A 21,174-nucleotide genomic window follows, 5' to 3' on the forward strand; every position below is an offset into this window, starting at 1 on the left:
ACTAATAATAATAACTCATTGAGCTCATCTTGTGTCGTCATATCGATGTCAACGACGACGACGACGACGGCACTCAGTTAGCATTCTGATCAGGTCCAAGTGCTTGTTGTGTTCACTTCTTTCGCCACGTTTGACTTTCCCATGGCCCGCCGACGCCAAACGTCTTTCATCGTGTCTTTTTTTTTTTTTTTTTTTGCTTTTACACGCCGCGGGTCCCGAAACCTTCCCAGGTGCGTCCAACCGCCTCCACGCCGCAAATAGAGACATGCTCGTCCCTCAGCGCGGACACACCCTGCGCATACTTTTCCGAAAGCGTGCGTGCGCGCGTGTGTTTGACGGGTCTCCGTTTGGCCGCGGGGCGTCCCCGGAGACTTTTGTGTGGCCTCTCGCTCTCGCGCTCCCTCAATTGGTTCTCATTATCTCTCTGTCTTTTGCGGCTGTTATCACGCTGATACATTTCCTGCTGTTGGCACGGCTCCCGCATAGCTGATGGTTAAAAAGAAAGCTGCTGCTTTCATCTCGCCATTGCCTTTAGGACACGCGCGCGCAATACGTATACGAATGAGTCCGGGTGGCGGTGGTTGGGGCCAGCGTTTTGCCCCCGCCAGACCACAGGCCCAGACAAGCTCCACTGGCACAGATCGGCCCGATAGCATCTCCGCTTTTATTTCATTTTGGGAAAGACAGGAAGAGAGAGAGAGAGAGAGAGAGAGAGAGAGAGGAAAAAAAAAAAAAGTGGGGATTTTGAAGTCCGTCCGTCGGGTTAAGGTTAGGCAAGCAGGCAGGACGTGGCACCGCGCGACACATGTTGTGCTCTCTTCCACGCTTAAGTCATAGCGCCGGGATAATAAAAAGCAGATTTACATTTCTAATGAATAAAGCCAGCAGTCAAATTGTCCTCATAATCCTCTTATTTATTTAAATAACCTCCACCCAAGTCCTCGTTAGCCACCCCCCCCCCCCCTCCCCCAACCACCTTCCCTAAAGGAAAATATAGAAAACATGCAAATAGTTTTAGGGCTGTAATATTTCCCAGATATGTCTAATCATTTCTTGCCCGCCCTCGTAAATTTTAGCAGCGCTCGCAGCCACAACAAAAAAAAAAAAAAAAAAAAAGAAGCTGCTGCTTTTTATTCGTAAATAAGTCACTTTAGTATGCACTTATGTTTCTCTTTTCTCTTTTTTTTTTGGATGTTTCATTCAGTGAGAAGATTGTTCGCAAACCACACAACTTTGTAGCGTCATGCTAACACGCAACGCAAAAACCCCGTCGACGGGCTAACAAAGCTAGCATGAACGTCGCTCTAAGTTGTAAATGTTTAAACATTTGAACACAAACAGCCCAATTACGCGTTCGGTCAGTACTTCTTCGTTTGTTTCTTTGTCTGCTGGTGACTGTTATGCCGCCACCTGGTGGCCAAGTCACCAGAATGAAACGAATTCATCATCTGTTGAATTCTTTAGATTCCGTTCACTTATGTCATGGCAGTATGTTTTTTTGTGAAGCACACAATTATAGCGTGCTTTTTATTTGAGGGGAGGGCTGGAACGGATTCCGAACAAACTGGCAGCCAAATATCACAACAAGGAATTTCCCCCGCTGTGATGTTTGCATTTACCACCATCTTGCGTTTTTGCGTCACCATAATTGCACGAGACAAGTAAGTGGATGCAGTGAGGGAACTTGGGGAGGGGGGCGGGGGTGTATTATGTTGTGTTTGTAAGTGCAGCACGGAAAGCTCTCAGCATCTTGGCGGCGGCTAAAAAGCCAAATAAACGGCGTCACCGAGCGGGACGTTAATGAGATAAGAGGAAGGCGGCGTGAGAAGACGCGAGGCGGTCAGAAGCGCTAACAAGACGAGTCGCTTCCTTTTTTTCACAGCCGCTGATGGTGGGAAAAAAAAAAAAAGAGGCTCATGCTAGTCTGACCCGTCAGTTGCACATCCTAGTCGGGATTTCAGACTTGACGACGTACGAAACAAGCCTGACAGTTACGAGTGTAAAATGAAGTTCTACGCTGGCAGAGGAAAAACAAAACAAAAACCAAAACAAAAACAAAAAACATAACTTCCTGCTACTTTTCTTCTCTTGCTTTGCTCTGACAGAATTGGAATATTGTCACATTTTTAAAGAAAAATAAATTATAAAGACATTGAGTTACTTGTAAAGTTCTCAAAAAAGATTGACCATAGTTTCAAAATATTAAAAAATATTTTCTCGTGAAAAATTTAATTAAATTACAAAAAATTCCCGCTAAATGATTTTATTCTAATTTAAATTCCTCTTAAAATTGTCACATTTTTTCTTGCATTATTCCAACTTTTTTTTTCTCATATAAATATGGAATATTTCAGTATCTTTATTTTATTACTTTTTTGTGGTAAAATTCTCTCTAATAGAATACAACTTATTTTTCCACATAAGACATTTGGCTTCTTTTTTCTTATTTATTTATTTATTTATTTATTTTTTCTTTTTTTCTTTTTTTTTAATTAACAAAACTAATCTGGTATCCTGCCTTTTTTTTTTTTTAATCAAAATGTTCCAACTTTATTATAATTTTATTCATATTTCAACATATAATTGTGACTGAAAGATAAACTTTTGCTTATCTTTTCATTTATGAAGCCTTTTTGTCAGAAAATAATACCTGACAAACTTAATGTCATTACATTTTTGTTGTGAAATTCTTCGACGAATGTGACTTTATTCTCGGAATTTTAAAACATTATATTTTTTTTTTCTCGCCGTAAAATTGAAACTTCTTTCTCATAACATTTTTACCTTTAATTGTTATAAAAATCAATGTTGGCAAAAATGTATCTTAATGACTTTATTCAAATAAATTACATCTATCTCGCATTATGATTTGAAGTTTTTTGTAAAATTCCAACTTTAAGTATAAATCATAAGATTTTTTTTTTTTTCTTCTGTAAACATTTCACCAAATTTACATGCAGAAAGAAAATTGGGGATTGGGGGGGGGGGGGGGTTCTTTTGGTGGTGGGGGGTGTGCAGCGAGTGCGCACACATGTGGAGCGCGGCGCGGCACATGCTGCAAGTTAGCAGTGGCGCTCGCACTCCAAATTAGTGGCCACTTTTATTCTCCCGCTGTGGTAGGAAAATATCAAATCTGCTGCCATATGAGTGCCATAAAGCTGCTTGTGCTGCGTTTGATGCCTTCATGTGGGACTCCTTAACTCGTGTGTATGGATGTGTGTGCGTGTGCGTGCGCGCTTTTCGTGAACGTGGTACTTGTCAGCGTATTCTAAGTGTGCGTTTTTCCACTCGTTTGGGGTTTTACATTATCCCGATTCGCCCAAACATTTGTGCTAATTTTCAAGTAACAATGTTCGGTTCTCTTCTGTTACTTGGGTCAGATCACTGATCTGAATATATGACTGGATAGCCGACAGGGCGAGACTTTTGAAGCCGCGAGGCCGCCATATTGCTCCTCCCAAGAAGCGTTTCTCGGCATACGATCCGATACATTTACAAGTATGGAAATTGGAGAACTTAGTAAAAACAGCGTGATTTATACAGTTTTACATTTGTTAAACGTAAACAAGAGGACTTCAGACATTTTACAACTTGCCTTCAAAATGATGTGTTTTTTTTTATGGAATAATTATAACTGTAATTCAACAAATGATGCCTCTGCCAAATCTAATATTGGGGTCCAAGGAACTGAGTGTTAAAAGAAAAAGGGGGTCTTCAAAGCAGCACATAGTTAATTTTTTTTGTTTTGACTCGTTAAGAAATAGTGACCACGCCGCCACAAATCCGCCAGCCCCTCCCCCGGCCTTATACTCGCTGCCTACAAGCTGTATATGTCTCATCTGTCCATATACTGTATAGTTTACAGTAGTTTGCTCGCGAGATGGGAGGAGCAATATGGCCGCCATGCGACTTCAACGGCTTGCACGGGCATGTATGGACATAATCGGCTATCCAGTCATATACTCAGATCAGTGGGTAAGCTTATTATAGGTAGCATTTGTTTGTAGCATCTATGCTAGTAGCTGTTTGCTCATCTTCACGTTTCACGTCATAGGTTAGCATTAAACGCGCGGAATTATATTAGCTGAAATGTTATCAAGCTAAATGCCACTGCAGAAACACAAAAACCAGACATCCCCCCCCCCCCCCCCCCCAGGGTGATCGCATATGTATGCAGGCATCAACATGCTCGCCGCCATTTTGGGGCCTCACGCAGGCGATAAACTGATGACTGCAAACTTAAATTGTCCTAAAACGATGTTGCTTGGTTTCTTTTTATTTACACTGCAATGAATTCAACTTTTTGTTGTGGTGGGTAAGAGCAGCAGTTTTATTATTTTTAATGATTTTCTTTTTTCAAAAAAATAAGTAAATAAATCTCATTTGATTACTACTTTATTATTATTATTATTATTATTATTATTATTATTATTATTATTATTATTACTCTTTCAAAAATTCTTCAGGAATTATCAATAAATAAATAAACGTTAACCTCAGAAATCTGACAAAAATTGTTGTAAACATTGAATCTTTAATCACAAATTCACCTATTTAAATTTTTTTTTTTTGTATTCATGGTAAAACAGCTTTTTTGTTTGTTTCTTTTTTTTAACCACCATCCCCCTTATTCATGTAAGAAAAAAAATATAATATAATATATAATGGGGTCCATACTCCCAATTGACTATATTCTCAAAAAATATTATGTAGAAAAAGCATTTTATTTTTTGTAAAATTACATTATTGTCATAAAAGGGTGCCAGTTTTTATTTATAATGTTACAAGCATTATAAAATGCTATAAATAAATGTATATCGTTACTCTGCATTTTTTCTTTTTTTTCTTTTTTTTTTTTTTAAATATATATTTTGACTTTATTCCCCCAAAATCCTCCATACTTTCCACACAATGTTCCAACTAAATTCTGGTTTGTTTGTTTGTTTGTATGATTCCCTCGTAGCTCGAAATGTATTCAATGAAAACCCCCTGAAAACGAAATCCCGGCCAACGCTTGACACGATTCCAATGTTGTCGTCCGAGTTTGCCTCCTCGATGTTTACTTCCTGTGTGCCACGTCGTCCTCAAGGAGGTCAAAAAAAAAAAAAAACATACCCAAAAACACGCGCGTGCGCGCACCCCATATGTGATGCATGCATTCCGATTGAACATGTTTTTCCGATTTAATCTGCCACTTGACGGCACGGGACACACACACACAAACACGCGCGCGGTCCTCCACATTTGTAGCTACAAAAAAGGCATTAGAGGGAGGTCGGAATCATAAACAAGTTGGTGTTACTTGTGAGAAAAAAAAAAAAATTGCTTAAAATGGAAGCAGCGTACTCTTCGCTCCCCACTGACTCACACACTCACACTCACACCAAAATAGACACACACATGCCTCTCAGCAGACGTAAGATGGATGCGCTGGCACGCTTTCAAAACACTCCATTTCGTAAACACGCACGCACACACAAGTGGCACCCACGTTCACCCCTCATCACAACCCGTGAGCTTGGACATCAAAATGAAGCCATTTTTTATTTTTTTTTTATTTTTCTTTCCGGGACGGGGGGTTGAAGAGAGGAAAAAAAAAAAAAAAAAAAAAAATCATCGGGAGTAATTAACGCATTTTCATATGCAAATGTGATTAATGCAAAACTACAAAGTCATTATGCAAATGAGCTTTTCCTTGAGCCTCTGTACAAATATTCGCCGCTCAAATCAGGGATCAGTCTCGCCATCTTTTTTTTTTTTTTATCTAGCACCCCCCCCCCCCACCACCCGCTTCTTCCCTCGTTCTCTCTCTCGCTCGTCGAGATAATACATAAGTAGCATGTGAAGTTATTTGCAAGTGCGTGCGTGCGTGCGTGCGCGGGCGCGGGCGGGCGGGACGCCGCCTGCCTCGTGATTGCGGGGCGGCCGCTCGGCACTGGAGCGAGACAAGGAAGCGGGCGCGCAGGGGAAGGTATGAATATGCAAAAGCCTGATTGCTTTTCATGATTAAAGCCTATTTAATATGCAAATGAGAGCAAGCCAGGTGATTAAAAGAGCACTGGGTGGTGGTGGGGCACAAAAAAAAAAAAAAAAAAAAAAAGAATGAAAGAAAAAAAGAGGTGAAGGGGAATCATATTCATCGTTTGACCTCTTAGGCCGGGGAAAGTCATTTTGACTTTTGCCTTTATTCAACACAATAAAATATCAATTAGGGCAGCTTATCAATATTGTTGATATCGCATCACATAGTAGAGAAATGAACAATGATAGCGTGTCTCCTGGTAGAGTAATTTAATATTTGTGATCAAATCTCAAAAACATTTTGATCCAATATTGATGCGTAGATATCTGAAAGCAGGAGGAGAGAACGCAAGAAAACCGCACATACTACATACTACAAATTTTAATGTGTGTACGTTTACAAAAACTATGTGTGCATTTTTTTTTTTTTTGTGTAATTTATCATAACCTCAATGCTAATTCCTGTTAGCTTGGCTGTGGCGTTTTGCGTTATATATTAGCACTAAGCTAGCAGACGTTCATGAGGTGATATGATATGGTTTGGATAAACATTTTGGTGATTTCAACATGCAAGTAAACGGCAACTTTCAGTTAACATATGGAACGTGTGAGATGTAAAACTTTTTTTTTGAAATTACATGGCTTCGGTAAATTGCGTTTTGGTTTTTTTTCGCAACAAATATAAGTACGCTGTATTTGCGATTCTTAACACTGCATGTTAACGCAACATTTGTGCGGATGGTCCCAACGGTATGGGCGACGCAAGTGGGTCGCCCCCGCCCCCGGATACCCTACCGCCCCTCCTCTTTTTCCAAAAAAGAAAATAAATAAATAAAAAAAAGTTGACAGCCCGTCAACGCCAAGTGGACGAGAAGGCGGGAAGAAAGATGTTTGAGGATGTCGCTGTCACCGCCGACCGCGTCAAATGAAATATTCACCCCCCCTGATCTATTTCGCGCTCGTGTCTATTTGGCCGCTTGTCACCATGTGATGTCGCGCCTCAAAGTTATTCCGAGGGGGGTGCGCCGGCGGCCGTCCTGGGAGGAGGTTCAAAGCTGGGCCAGGCCCATCTTAGCATCCTGACACGCCTCATTCCTCACACGCGCATTAGCGTAGCATCACTTCAAACGCTCACTGCTCACCACGCATACCACCACCCGCGCCCAACTCAACTGTCCATTCTAATGTTATGCAACTAGATCACAAGGTACAGTTTGTTAATCAATTGCCGCCAGAGTTTTCGCACCCCCGCACCACCTGGTCACACCCTCCCCCCCAAAAAAATGGTTCAAAGCTAATACAGAAATTCTTAGGCAGTAATGCCACCCACTTCTACGTACCGATAGATTTGGTGCACCCCCATATGCTTGATTACAAAAAAAAAAAAGGGAAAAACTAATACAGAAATTCATTGGCAGTTATCTCACAGACTTCTACATACCAATAGATTTGGTGCACCCCCATATGCTTGATTACCCCCCCCCCCCCCCCCCCCCAAAAAAAATAGAAATTCCTTGGCAGTTATCTCACCGACTTCTACATACCGATAGAGTTGGCGCACCCCCATATGCTTGGTCACACCTCCCCCCCTAAAAAAAAAAAAAAAAATGGTTCAAACCGAATACAGAAATTCTTAGGCAGTGATCCCACCCACGTCTACGTACTGATAGATTTGGCGCACCTAATATGCTTGGTCACACCTTACCCCCCCAAAATAAATCATACTAAGTTAATACAGTGACTTAACATAATCTAAAACAACTATGCAGTAGTCCAGATCCAGAATTTACTTTTGAAGCTTCACACCCCTTTTCACAAACCCGACGCATTGGCGCACCACCAGATTACCCCAACGTGATTCTTAACTAGTCTTTATCAAGATTCACTTGAGCAGCCCTCAAATTGTTGATGATTATTTTGTATTTGTATTTAATTCAAAGCACGTAAAAAAATATATATAAAAAAAAATCATTGTCTAATTGAATGTTGACTAAATGTGCAACCATCATCCAGATTTTGCAAGAAATTCCAACAGTGTCATCATGCCCCACGCCGACTTGCTGGAAACTTTTTTTTTTTTTTTACCTAATCTACAAACAAAAGCCGATGACAAGATAACCTCCTTGGCGGAGGTAATTAGGTGTCACTTGAAATTAATGCTGCGCTACAAGTGGAACAAAAGTTGTTGAGCGACAAATATGTCGAAAGTCAACACTGACTGGCCACTTCATTAGGTACACACGCCAATGCAAAAAAAACAAAACAAAAAAAGTGTCTCTGATTTTTGATTGACACTTGGCCAATCTTGTTCTCTCATTTTTCTTAGCATAGCACTGAGCTCTGTTTCTAATAATATCCTGCGTTTATTTTCATTTATGAATTAATTGTCGAGCTTCCAAAAATAACCAAGACAACCCGGAATACCTAAAAAGTTGCTCGTTAAACGATTTCAGGGAACGAGTCAGTGATTTTGTTGTGTTTTTTTTTCCCAACGTGACAAGTGACGTCCATTGAGGAGCTGTCACACGCCGTTTATGAAATAAACATGAAAATAGGAAAAGAAAAAAAGAGTTTTGTCATGCACACGAACACGCACACACGCAGAATATGCAACGTCTAAAAACATGCTCACCGTCTTTCACAGGAAGCCGACGTGTGAACCTTCAGAAAAATACATTTCACATTTATGCGTGCGTGTGACACGAAATGGGAAAAAAAAAAAATGAAAAAAATTAATTATTAAATTTATATATATTTTTTAGTTATTTATATGTTTACATATTTTATTTTATTTTATGTATTATATATATATATATATATATATTTTATTTATTTCTATGTTTATATAATTTATTTAATTTAATGTATTTAATTATATATATATATATATATATATATATATATATTTACATATATTCTAAATAGATAGATATATTATATATACACACACATATATATATATATATATATATATATATATATATATATATATATATATATATATATATATATCAATATTAAAATATCTAAATCTATATATAAATGTTAAATGTGGAGATGAAAGAAAATGGATTGACAGACTGACTGTGTGGTTGCGCGTTTGCATCTGTGGTAAACATCGAAGCTGACGTCCCCGTGCGTGACTAATTTTAACGAGGAGCACATTTGAAACGTCGTGGTTGCGAAAACGAGTGTGACATCACGTCTCTGCTAATTGTTTCCGACGTGGAAATTGTAAATTATCAAACCTCCCGTCGACGTAATCCCCACCCCGATGGCCATCGCCGATTATGAATCCGCTTCTCCCTCGTTGCGATGAATTTTCATCGATGAAAGGCTTGATATGAAATGATGATTATTTTCAAGTGTGCTGCATTTAAAGGGGAGTGGGAGGCGGGGGTGTCCTACTCGTCACCTTCTTTGCTCACCCTTTACAATCGGTTTCAGCTCAAGACCTCCCGCAGGCCTGTGTGTGCGTGACACGTTGCGCACACAAACACACACTCGCGCGAGTCTGGCTAATGAAATCATCTGCGGCTACATTAATCCCTCCTGAAGGCCACAGTCAAAATAACAAGGATTCTTTTAAACGCAGCTATCTTTCGCAGACAGGTGACACACGCGCGCACGCGCACGCACAGCTTCTAAAAAAAAAAAAAAAAAAAAAAAAAAAAAAAGCAGCTTATCGAAGCAGTTTTCTGATGTGTACATGCCAAAAGGAAAAATGTCCCCATTACAAGTGCCGTGTCAAAGTTTGCGCCACTTAAGAGCGCATGTGTGCACATTTATAAGTGAAGTTTTTTTTTTATTTTTTTTTATTTTTTTTTTTTATGTCAACCAGCCAAAATGACCCTGAAATTAAAATGACCAAAACTCATAAGTGGCCAAAATGTCACTTTGCTTCATCTTTCCTTCCTTTAATCTTTCCTCTGGTCTCCTGACCTTATCCGGTAAAGTGAAGGGTAATGGGATTTTTTTTATAAGTTTCAGGGGAATTCTTAACTCTTTGACCGCCAAAAACGTTTAATAACGATCAGTAAAATCACGGCGTATATTGCCATAAACGTTAAATAACGTTAATTATTTTATTTTTTTTATTATTTTTTTTTTCAGCGCAACGTCTAAGTGCAGCGCTGCCTGGTCAATGGGTTGTGGAATCTAAAACACTCTAAATTATGGCCAGCAGATGGAAGCATTGTATCTCTTTTCGCCAATGATCAAAGCCTCCCTCGTATCAAAGTTTTTCTTTGATAACGTGTGGCAGTAAATGAGTTAAGCACAAATTCACGCACGCGCACACACACACAAATCTGCACACAAAAAAAAAAAGGAGATCAATGATGATATGTTGAACGAACAATACTCTCAAGGGGGCGGAAAAAAACAACATAATTAAAGATGGCGTCCCACTAACATAGATAGAAAAGTATGTGTGCAGTAGGGTCAAAGGTGAATGTCCTCAAAATGAAACATGTCCTCCTAACATAAAAAAAAAAAAAACAGGCGCCGATTTCTTACCTCTTTTCTCCTGTTTGGGGCAGATCCCCTTGGCCGGAGTCAGCCTCCGGTGGGCGTCGTCGTCCCTGCCGGGCGTCACCTGCACGCCCACCTCCACGGGCAGCATGGTGGGCGGGGGAGGACCCCCCCTGCCCATCTCCAGGGCGTGGCCCCGGGGCGAGATGGGGATGCTGGCGGCGCCGCCCGCCTCCCCGGGCTTGACGGAGAAGGGGCCCGGAGGCCCCTGCGGGGGCCCGCGGCACAGGCGGCGCTTGTGCTCGATGAAGACCAGGATGTCGCCCAGAGGGAAGTTGGTCTGGCACTGGCCGCACGTCAGCAGGTCGTGCTCCTCGGGGCCCCGGAGGGCGGCGGCGGGGGCCGGCGACGGGGATCTCGCCGCCGCGTCATTGCCGTCGGCTGCCGGGAGGAGGGAGGCGGAGCGAGAGTTAGTTTTCAAGACGAGGCTGCCAGAAAACAGCTGACAAAAAGTAAGTCAAAAAGTAAAAATGTGGTGTTGTTTTTTTTTTAAATAGAACTTCAAAGGGGCTTGGTACAGAGCCCTGTGGCAAATAGCTAAAAAAAAAATCAGATAATTGATATCGAATCGATTTTCTTTTTCAAGCCCGATTTTGATTCATATTTATATATCTCTCTTTTCACATAAATTCTTAAATAGAATTTTTAAGACCAATATTTTTGTCTCTTACCGTTTTCATTTAATTTACTGTTTACATGAATTTAAAAGTATTTTCTGACATTTATGAAAGACTTAATGAATCTTTTTAATTTATATATATTTACAATTATTGAATTAGATCATAAAATAGTTTCATCTCATTCTTGCTGATGTCAATGTTTGTGTAACACTTAAGTGGTATTATAACACGTGTTGCTTTTATTAATAAATTAAATAAATTGACAAATTTTACTGCCTCCGCAAAATTTACTTTGAAATTTAATATTTGTGGAGTTTTTGTCATGTCTTTGACATTTAAGAAAAATTGGCGTGCCATAATTAATCGATATCGGGTTGTAGTTAATCAAATCGAATAGGGAAAAATCTAAATCGAACTGAACTCTTGTCAATTGAGAAAATTAGAATCGATACCCAGCGCTAATTACCGCCAAACCAAAATGTATTTTAATTGTCGAAATATGCCACAAGATGGCAGCAACGCACTTTTTTTTCCCAATAAGACTAAATGGAGCTCCTCACTTCACTGAACTTGATCCCAAGATGACACAAAATGGCAGCAAGTAAACTTGTTTTTTGTTTTTTGTTTTTTTTTAATAGCTGTTGCTTTGGCCTGGCTAGTAAAAAGTAGAAGTACGGATTGTTTTATATCATAACCCTTTTTTTTTTTTTTTTTTTTTGACAACTTCTGCACACAAACTAGTTTCTGTTTTTATGAACTTTAACTTTATATAGAAAGATATCATATCTTTCTCATTGATGGTAAATATTCAACTTCTCTGAATCTGTTGTGCTTGTTTTTTGTTTTTTTGTTTTGTTTTTTTTTACGTTGTCATCTGTGGAGGTAGAAAAAAGTAACAAGCCTAGTAAGGAGTAGAAAGTACACATCCGTTTCCGGATATATAAGGAGTACATTTCAAAAACTGCTTGAAAAAGGAGAAAAATCATCTAACAAAGACGATATTACTCAATGCAAGCAAAATTGTCATTACAGGAAAAAGAAAATGACTAATAAGCCTCACCAATGTCCTACAACCTTTATTTTTTTTATACTACCATATACTGTCGTTATAAAGTATATTTATATTACCTACCTTAATAGAATGATCATATTTATGATTTTAAAATTAACATACTCAAAACCAATAATAAAACCTAAATAGCAGGCTTTTAAAAAAAAAATGCAATGTGCAATACTTCATCTTAATGACATTTGACTTTTCCACTTGTTCCCTCCTCAAACTTGAGGAACGATACCTCCACCAAGGCAAGCGTCCTCATTTCTTTTCATTCTTCAAACCGAGCGCATGCTAGCTGTTAGCAAATTGCAGCGGCGCGATGACCCGATAAGAGGAACCCGTCGCCAACCGCACGACATCATCATCATCATCGTCGTCGTCGTCGTCCCCCACCTTTGCGACGTTCAGGGAACGCGACGAGCCGGCAGACACCTGCGCTCGCCTTATCCGACGCGCAATCGGGCGTGGGCGGCGCCCAGAAACGCTGACGAGCGTGCGTGCGTGCGTGCGCGCGCGTGAGTAGGCCAGGAAGCTCTTCATCTCACGGTGCATGCTGGGTTTCCGCTGGCGGGCCTTCGCTTCTTTTTTTTGCAGAGCTGTCTCACTCTCACACGCACACACACGACAAGGCCGCATCCATCCTGTGTGTGTGTGGCACATAAAAAAATAAAAAATGGGACGTGTGTGTGCGCAGGTGAGTCAAGCAAGTGTATTCTCCGCAGACATAAAATCTATAGAGGTCCTGATAGCAGAGTAAATCTCATTCTTCACACATCTGACACGGACATTAATAACTATCACGCACACGCACACGCCCGATGGCGTCGACTTAGTCCCTCAGCTTAATCCCTAATGGACGACCTCAGAAAAGAAAAAAAAAAAAAAAAAAGTGTCCTTTTCCCCAACGCCGGAAGCTCCGAGGAGGCTCCAGGTGGGACGTCGGGCCGACGTGTACCCAGGGAGAGGTGCTGATGCCTGGGAGAGATGCGCGGCCAACCTCCATCTCCCTTCCCTCCAAACGTGACACGCCGAATAATTGCTAAGGCCAAGATAACGACTGCGTGTGCAACAAAAATATATATATGTGTGTGCGTGTGTGTTTGTGTTATCAGCGCATAAGATCCTAAACTCCCTTATCTCCCGTCTCAAACTGTCAGAGCGCCGTTCCTCCTCCAAACTTGCCGCACGGCGCTTTTCCATCACCCAATTTTTCCAAAAATGTTTTGCTGTTCATTCACCCCTTTAAAAAAAAAAAAAAAAGCCCTCTTCCACCCTTTAAAAAAAAAAAAAAAAGCCCCTTCCCCCCTTTGAAATTTTTTTTAAAAAAAGCCCCCTTCACCCCCTAAAATAATAAATTAAAAAAAGCCCACTTCCCCTCCTGTAAAAAAATAAAGCCCCCTTCCCCCCCTTAAAAAAATAAATTAATTAAAAAAAGCCCCCTCCCCCCCCTTAAAAAAAATAAATAAATAAATAAAGCCCCCTTCACCCCCTAAAAAAATAAATAAAAAAGCCCCCTTCCCCTCCTGTGTAAAAAAAAATAAAAAATAGCCCCCTTCCCCCTCTTAAAAAAAAATAAAAATAAAAAAAGCCCCCTTCCCCCCAGTAAAAAAATAAATAAAAAAAAAAGCCCCCTTCCCCCAAGTAAAAAAAAAAAAAAAAAAAAAAAAGCCCCCTTCTCCCCCCTTAAAAAAAAAAAAAAAAAAAAAAAAAAGCCCCCCCTCCCCCCTTAGCAATCGCCTCCGTTCCCCCTCCCCCCTTAGCAATCGCCTCCGTTCCCCCTCCCGACACAGAAGGCTGGCGCGGCGCCAGATCATTTCCATCTCATCATCTTTTGGCGGCGGCCAAGGAACACAAGCGCATATTTACCTGCGGATCACACAGCTTGCGGCCATGTTGCAAGCGCACGCGCAAGCACGTATACATTAGAAAGGCGAATCTCGCAGCCTAACGACGAGCCGTGTTCATATTTGCGGCCGAGACGACCAGACAGGTGGTGAGCGAGATGGCGTCGCAGATCGTAGATTATTGTGGATTTATTACCTGACCAATATATCACGGTATCGTCATATCGTGAGATAATCGTTATCGTGAGCCTTGTGTCACATATCGGATCATATCATGAGATATCCAGAGGTTCTCACCCCTGGCGCAAAGCGTGACCCGCTGCCATCGAGATTTTGCGTTAGCATCGTAGCGTAATTGCCCGACGTGTTTGGAACAACACAGAAAAATTCAACCACAGCAATTTTGCAGAATTTTTAGCAAGCACATTACTATTTTTATTGATATTGTGACACTAAGTTAAAAAAAAAAAAAGACTTGCGTAATTATGCTATTAAGCTAACGATTTGTTTGTAAAATGCATTTGTTTTTCGTTTTTTTATTTTGTTTAAACTTACCACAATAAATAAAAGGGTTAAAAATAGAGAATCTGAAATATTATAGTTAGCACAAAAGCTTTTAGTACTTGTGAAATATTTGTAATTGTGCATTTGAAACGTGAATCACTTTGTAAGTTTTTGTTTTTGTTTTGTTTTTAAGATCCCAACTGACCTCGAATGCGACGCCATGCCCTGCAACTTGACCTCTTTGACCTCCTTGTGCCACTTGGACAAAGGTAGGCCCCTTGTTTGTTCACCAGGTTGCAAAAGTTACTCACTCACGCTGTGTACTTTCGTCTCTGTTGCAAGTACCCACATTCAACTGAGGTGTCGGTCAAGCGCAAAAGTATAAAATGGCGTTCTTCAACACAAAAAATCATTTTCACCTTTTAACAAACATGCATCATGACCTTCTGACCTCGCAAGACAGTCGCGCCGACACAAATAAAGACGTGCTTCACAACTACTCAAAAATCCATTCCACCACACCGATGCTATTTGTTAGCCTGTCTATGGCGTTTTGCCTTGTGTGTTAGCATTGAGCTCGTGGTGGTTTTAAATATACAAACGTTTAATAATTGCTTTTGTTTTGATGGTTTGTTTGGCAGAACACGGACTCATTTGCTCCCAATAACGTGTAAATATGTTGTTGTTTTTAATGTTCTAAGTGTCCCAAAGACGTATTTATACGTTTTTTTGGTTGTTGTGTTTTTTTTTTTATGCTAGAGCATACAGAAGGCTTTGATGCAGCCTCTCAACAGTTGCAGAAATGGTAGTTATTACACAAACGGCCAGCAGGTGGCAGCAGAGCAAAGGGGATCAACCAGGGCCATGTAGGGAAAAAAAGCTCAATTACTTACAATTTTAAATAGATTTGTGAAAACTGATGAAACTTAGCTCTCTTCTAATATTAATTGCTGCAAAACGGAAACAGATAGAAACATACTTTTTTTTCCTGATGAAAGAAGAGAATTTAATCTTTCTTTTGACAGGTTCCATGCTTTTATAGCAATGGAACACAATATTCTGTGGGCCTTGCAAAATCAGTCAAAATCCAGTCAAACAGCCGGGAGCGAACGGGACTGCTTCTGTGAAAATGGCGGCGAGTGAACGAGTTAAATGGGAGTGGCATTAAACAGACCAAAAAAAACAAAAAAAGTCCTAAGTCAGGTCACGAGTATCTGGAGGAACTCAAGTACAGTATAAATACCTGAAAAAAAAATACAAATACTTGAGTAGCAACGTATTTGTACACACATAGTGACAAACTTGGAACGTCTCACTCGGACCCTTTCTCACCTGCGGGGAAGTGCACGTGCGGGCAGCAACCGAGCGTGGAATGTTTGCAAAGGGGAGCGTGTGTGTGCGCGTGCGCGCGCGTGTGTCAGGGTGTAAAAAAAATGGAAACGCGCTAAAAAGTCTGTCGAGGCGTGAGAGCCTGTCAAACACGCGGTCGAGCCGTGAAACTCAAGCTGCTTGGCCCGCTCTCACCCAATCGCACACTCACACACACACACACACACACACAGAATGGAGTCAAGCAGCCTTAGAGCGCCCCCTATCTGGCACCAGCGTCACTGCTGCACGTCCGTCTGCACACAAACTCAGCCGGAAGGGCGTCTTTGCTTGCTGCTATCAAAAAAAAAAAGATGAATTGACTTTTTATTATATATTTTTTATCCTTTCATTTTCTGAATATCTCCATCACATTTTATTTTATTTCATACAAACATTTTTTATTTATTTAAAAACTTTACCATTTCTACTCTGCAGCAACAATGAAGTTTTATTTCTGCCAATTTCCCAATCCGTGTGCCGTTTTAATGGCGAATTAAAAATAGTACTTTGTGTGGTTATTTGTAATGTTTTGTCACATATTTATTCGGTTATGCGGTCATAATTCACTTTAAGAGGGGGACACACACAGCAACAAGACAGAACAAAAATCAACAGACGCTTCATACGGCTGACAGATTTGGAAAATCATCTGCAATTTTTTTGTATTTATTTATTTTTAATCCTCAATATTGTGATTTAATATCCGATATCTTCCTATGCATTTTTGAACATACAAAAGCAATACATTTTCATCTGTTTTACAATAAGATACTGTATGTAAAATGTATTCTTCATACTGTAAATGCGACTGAACCATAAATGAATTATGAAAGTCTTTTTCAGCAACGATAACTTGACAATAATCAACAAAACGAGCGTCAACATAAATCCGTCGTTTATAAGTCAGATGACAACAATAATGCAAACAAAGGTGCGACTTCATCAGCTTAAACTTTGTCATGTTTCATAAAACAATGATATGGAAACTTCCGTTGCAATTTGAAAATAGAAAATCATTTGAAAATGTGATTAATCGTTCAGCCCTTAACAACAATATAAGACGATCACCATCATATTATGACGACAATATGAATACGTTCCAAAGTTCTGTCGATTCTGGATTTTTATTTGTATTTCAAGTAGCAAACAACGACTAATAGGAGATATTTTTGCGATTGTTAACCTCGTTTGTGCCGCGGCTTTTGTTGCGTGAGCGTCATTTGCGCGCCGGCGGAGGTTGTTCAAAAGCGAGCTGTTTTGCGAGCTTGCATCAGCACCCTTTAATAAATCTCATAAAAAAAAAAAGACTAATGATGGCGGCCGGCCTGATATAAACGCTGCCTGCATGGGAGGGGGGGGCAGAAATTCCCGACGAGGTCTGTCGCTGGAATTTCAAGGAAAGAGATTTTTGCTGTAAACGGCCACGTTGCAACCAATAAACGTGCTTGTTGTCTTTCTTTGCATTTTCTCAGGAATAAACACACACGTGCGCGCACGTACACCCCCAGGGGTGTGCGGGGGATCGGGTGGAGGCGGTGGGGGTCTTCTGTTGATCAAAAATGTCCAGTGACAAACACTAGTGTCAAATTTTGCTTGGTTAGATTGGAGTTAAATTTTGGCACGAATTTTGAGGTTTAGTGATTTTTTTTTATTTTTTTTTACAAAAAAATTGAATTTTGTCAACTTCTTTCTTTTTTTCTTTTTTTTTTTTAACGTGTGTGATTTTTTTCTGATTTTGAAATTTTTGTTTGTTTTTCTTTTTTATCCCAAATTTGAATTTTGTCTTTTTTTTTTTTTGCTTATTGTTGTGTGTGCTTTTTGATTTTTGTTTGATTTTGAAATTGTTTCTTCCTTTTGTTTGCATGTGTTTTCGTTTCATTTGATCAAAAACTTATTTTGTGTAAATCTTTGTTGTTTTTTTTTTATGTACTTTTTTTTTTTTTGCTTGCTTTGCTTATCCTTCTATTGATCACAAACATGAATTTTGCCCACAATATTTTTTCATGCTGGTTATTGTATGTCATTTTTATCTTTCTAACTAAATTTCACAACTTTTTTTTTTTTTTTGCCATTTTGCTTTTTTGTGCTTTGAAATCTATTAATCAGATTTTCAAAATACTTTGTTGTTTGCATATATATTTATATATATTGTTTATATATCTTCCATGAATTTTTTTTTTCATTAAAAACAAGGAAGATCCATTAGTGGAATTTAGAGAAAGGAAAATTTTCCACACAAAAAATTCACACTCCCCTCCCCTTCTTGTCTTTGTTTGCGTTTTCATAGCTTAAAAAAACACACACACACACACAAGTACACCCCCAGGGGCGGTGTGGGTGCGTAACGGGGGCCAGGGGGTGGGGTTCTTACATGTTTGTGATTGTCACTCCCGTCGGGAATAAACGACACCGGCGACGACATCGCAGATGGCTGCAATCAAAAATTCAAACGACAAGCAAGCCTCGCTTTAGCCTCCGCCCGGACGGATTTGGCGGGGGGTACACACGACGGCCGATCTCCCCGCCGTTCGCCGCAGATGACTCACAAGGCGACGAGGCGCAACGCGGGAAGATAGGCATCGGCGGCGTTTGACAAACTTTTGCGCGATAAGATGGCGAGCGAGCGAGCGAGCAAAATTCATCAGATGTGCTCGGCTGACGACGCTGAAATATTCAAGCAAAATGAGGGAACAAAGTGAAATGGCCGACAGCCAATCGGGAGCCAATCAACGCCTGCGAGCTTGTCGTCTGCTTGCTTACACTCTGTGTGGGTGCGTGTGCGTGTGTGTGTAGCCATATGGTGCAAATAAAGCAGGGGAAAAAAAGTGTTGAGCAGATCAGATGAAGGGATGAGGGGAAGGCGCATCCCGTTCGACGTGTGACGCCTTTCGTCAAGCGGCTAACGCGCGCTAAAGTTCACGTTAGACGTCCAAACAACAACAAAAATGTCTTTGTCGGATATTGTCACGTGGCGGCCACAATATCCACGTTATCCGTCAATAATCGATATGTAGCAAGAATAGTCAGAAAGTTGTTCGCTGTGTCACTGGAACAAAAAAGTTTTTGGCCTTAACTGTAATAGATTTTTTTTTGTCAAATTTTATGTGAGATTTTATTTTTTTATTTTTTGTTAACCAAAACTTGGTGTCCTATGAAAAATAGTTATCAAACTTTTTTTAATCTTTTTTTTTTTCAATGTTTTCATATTTTTAGTTCATTTTTTTTTAATAATTGACAAATTTTAAAAAAATGTAAAAATTGATTTACTGGATTGGATTTTTTATTTTTTTTTATTTTTTGCATTTTTTTTTTCTTTTTACCCAAGGAAGACCGATAGAAATCACATAATCCCTAATATTTTTTTAGTTTTTTGTTTATCATTTTATCACAATATAAATAAGTAAAATTTTGCTTTTTGCTTTTTTAATCCAAAATTTGAAGTCATTTTTTGGTATATTTCACATTTTTAAATGTTGTTTTTTGTAGATTTTATCTGACATCCTTTTTGTTTTTTTTGTTTTTTTGCTTTTCTTTTTTTACCCAAATCTTGAACGTAGTTTTTTTGTTCTTGTTGTTTTTTTTGTTTTTTTGTTTTTTTTCATCTTTTGTATTTAGCATTTTCTTCTCTTTATATAAAACATGATCCAGAATGAAAAGCGTATCATCAAATTTTAGCAATTTTTTTTTTCTTGCTTTGATTTTGGTTTTGGGGGTTTTTTTCTTGTCACTTTCCACCGACTCCGTGGTTGACAAACGATTCGTTTTACATAACATTTTATCACGATTTGTTATTTGTATTTTTTTACCATAACTAATAAACCAGCTGAGACTTTGCACAGTAAGTGTGTAGTGCTTGTATAATGGAGTATTTTCCATATTTTTCATAGGCTTTGATAATATTCCACTTAGGAATCAACCCCAGTCCACACTAGCAATGTTTTTTTGTTTTTTTCTTTAAGGCCGCATTGTGCTTTTTCACACGTCGCGTGAACATCACGTCTCAGATATCCTTTTCCTTTGCTCTAAATGAGCCCTTCGGTATGGCTCCGGAGAAAATGAAAAACGGCTTGCGATATTGTTATTAGGAAGGCTAATTGTGTTACTTTTGAAAAAAAAAAAAAGATAAGAGGCATGAGAATGATGCTTGTTGTTTGTGCAGTTTGTTTTGGCTCAAGTGAACCGTTTGCATGCATGTTAAGAACCGAGCTGACTGTTTTTTTGACTGTTTTGCTTCGAGAAGACCTCAAATTACACGAGAAGTGGAAACATGATTGTTGGTGTGGTTCAATGAGAACGCTTGCTGGCGATGATCATGCGAAAAGGCCACATTTCAGGCGTTCCCAACTACTACTGCGCCTTATCGAGAGATCATCAAAAAAAATGTCAAATTTCATGTCATTGATCCGAAAATAATTTTTTTTTATCTTGTTATTGTGTGTCTAATATAAAAGTATTGCTTTCGCGCCATCTTGAGGCGTTTTGGTGCCGATGAACTATGTTGAATCAAGTTGAGGAGCTTCATATAGTGCTTTGGCGCCATCGATATCAATCAACTCACTTAAAAGACTGCATTTTTTTTTTTTTTAGCTCCACACCGATTTGAAAACAAAGGTACTTAATCTTGGTGCGAAAACACGTTAGTTTTGTTTCATTTCGTTTCATGAGCAACATTGCTTCATTTGGCAAATATTTTGGTCCACAAATCACATCTTAATATAATGAAAAGTACGTGACTTCTGTTTTTTGTCATTTTTAAATTTAAATCAGTTTTAGTCCAGTTTCAATCACGCTTGTTATTTTTTCATCACAGTTAGTCAACCTCGTCCCATTTTTGTTTAGTCCATTTTTAGTCGACTATAAATCGAGCATTTTACTCTTTATTTTAGTCCAAGAAAACATAATTTTGTCTAGTTGTAGTCAACAAAAACTGTCAACATTTTAGTCTAGTTTTAGTCAGGACAATCATTTTCAGCAGATAATGTTGAACATTTCGGATCTAAAACTATTTCACAAAAAAGTTTTTCTCATCTTTTTGATGAAAAAACACCTTGACACAGTTACAGTATGTCAACAAGTGGCTACTAGCTAATAGCCATGCTACAAGCTAATAAGTTAGCCAGTGTTAGTTAGCTGTCAAATTAACATTATTATTGGAACGTTATAGCCGTTGGATTAATGTTAGAACTATAATTTACTCTTTTTTTTTTTTTTTAAACCTTTCACT

The 21,174-nt window shown here is 39.3% G+C and overlaps 2 protein-coding genes across 4 annotated transcripts in view; one reads left to right on the forward strand and one right to left on the reverse strand.

The window, feature by feature from the left end:
• ncoa1 (nuclear receptor coactivator 1) overlaps positions 1 to 21,174 on the forward strand; it is a 240,715-nt gene that overhangs the window by 217,440 nt on the left and 2,101 nt on the right. For both annotated transcript variants that reach the window (XR_013281095.1, XR_013281096.1), the window contains exons 32-33: positions 10,563 to 11,006; positions 14,773 to 14,848. The gene's annotated coding sequence lies outside the window, so the exon portion shown is untranslated. The remainder of the gene's footprint in view (positions 1 to 10,562; positions 11,007 to 14,772; positions 14,849 to 21,174) is intronic.
• The window catches only part of bcl11bb (BCL11 transcription factor B b), a 42,514-nt gene that overhangs the window by 16,450 nt on the left and 4,890 nt on the right, over positions 1 to 21,174 (reverse strand). For both annotated transcript variants that reach the window (XM_077509874.1, XM_077509875.1), the window contains exon 2: positions 10,540 to 10,935. In XM_077509874.1, the coding sequence (XP_077366000.1) occupies positions 10,540 to 10,935 (396 nt within the window). The remainder of the gene's footprint in view (positions 1 to 10,539; positions 10,936 to 21,174) is intronic.

This window comes from Festucalex cinctus, chromosome 21 (genome assembly GCF_051991245.1).
Source record: "Festucalex cinctus isolate MCC-2025b chromosome 21, RoL_Fcin_1.0, whole genome shotgun sequence".
Taxonomy (NCBI): Eukaryota; Metazoa; Chordata; class Actinopteri; order Syngnathiformes; family Syngnathidae; genus Festucalex; species Festucalex cinctus.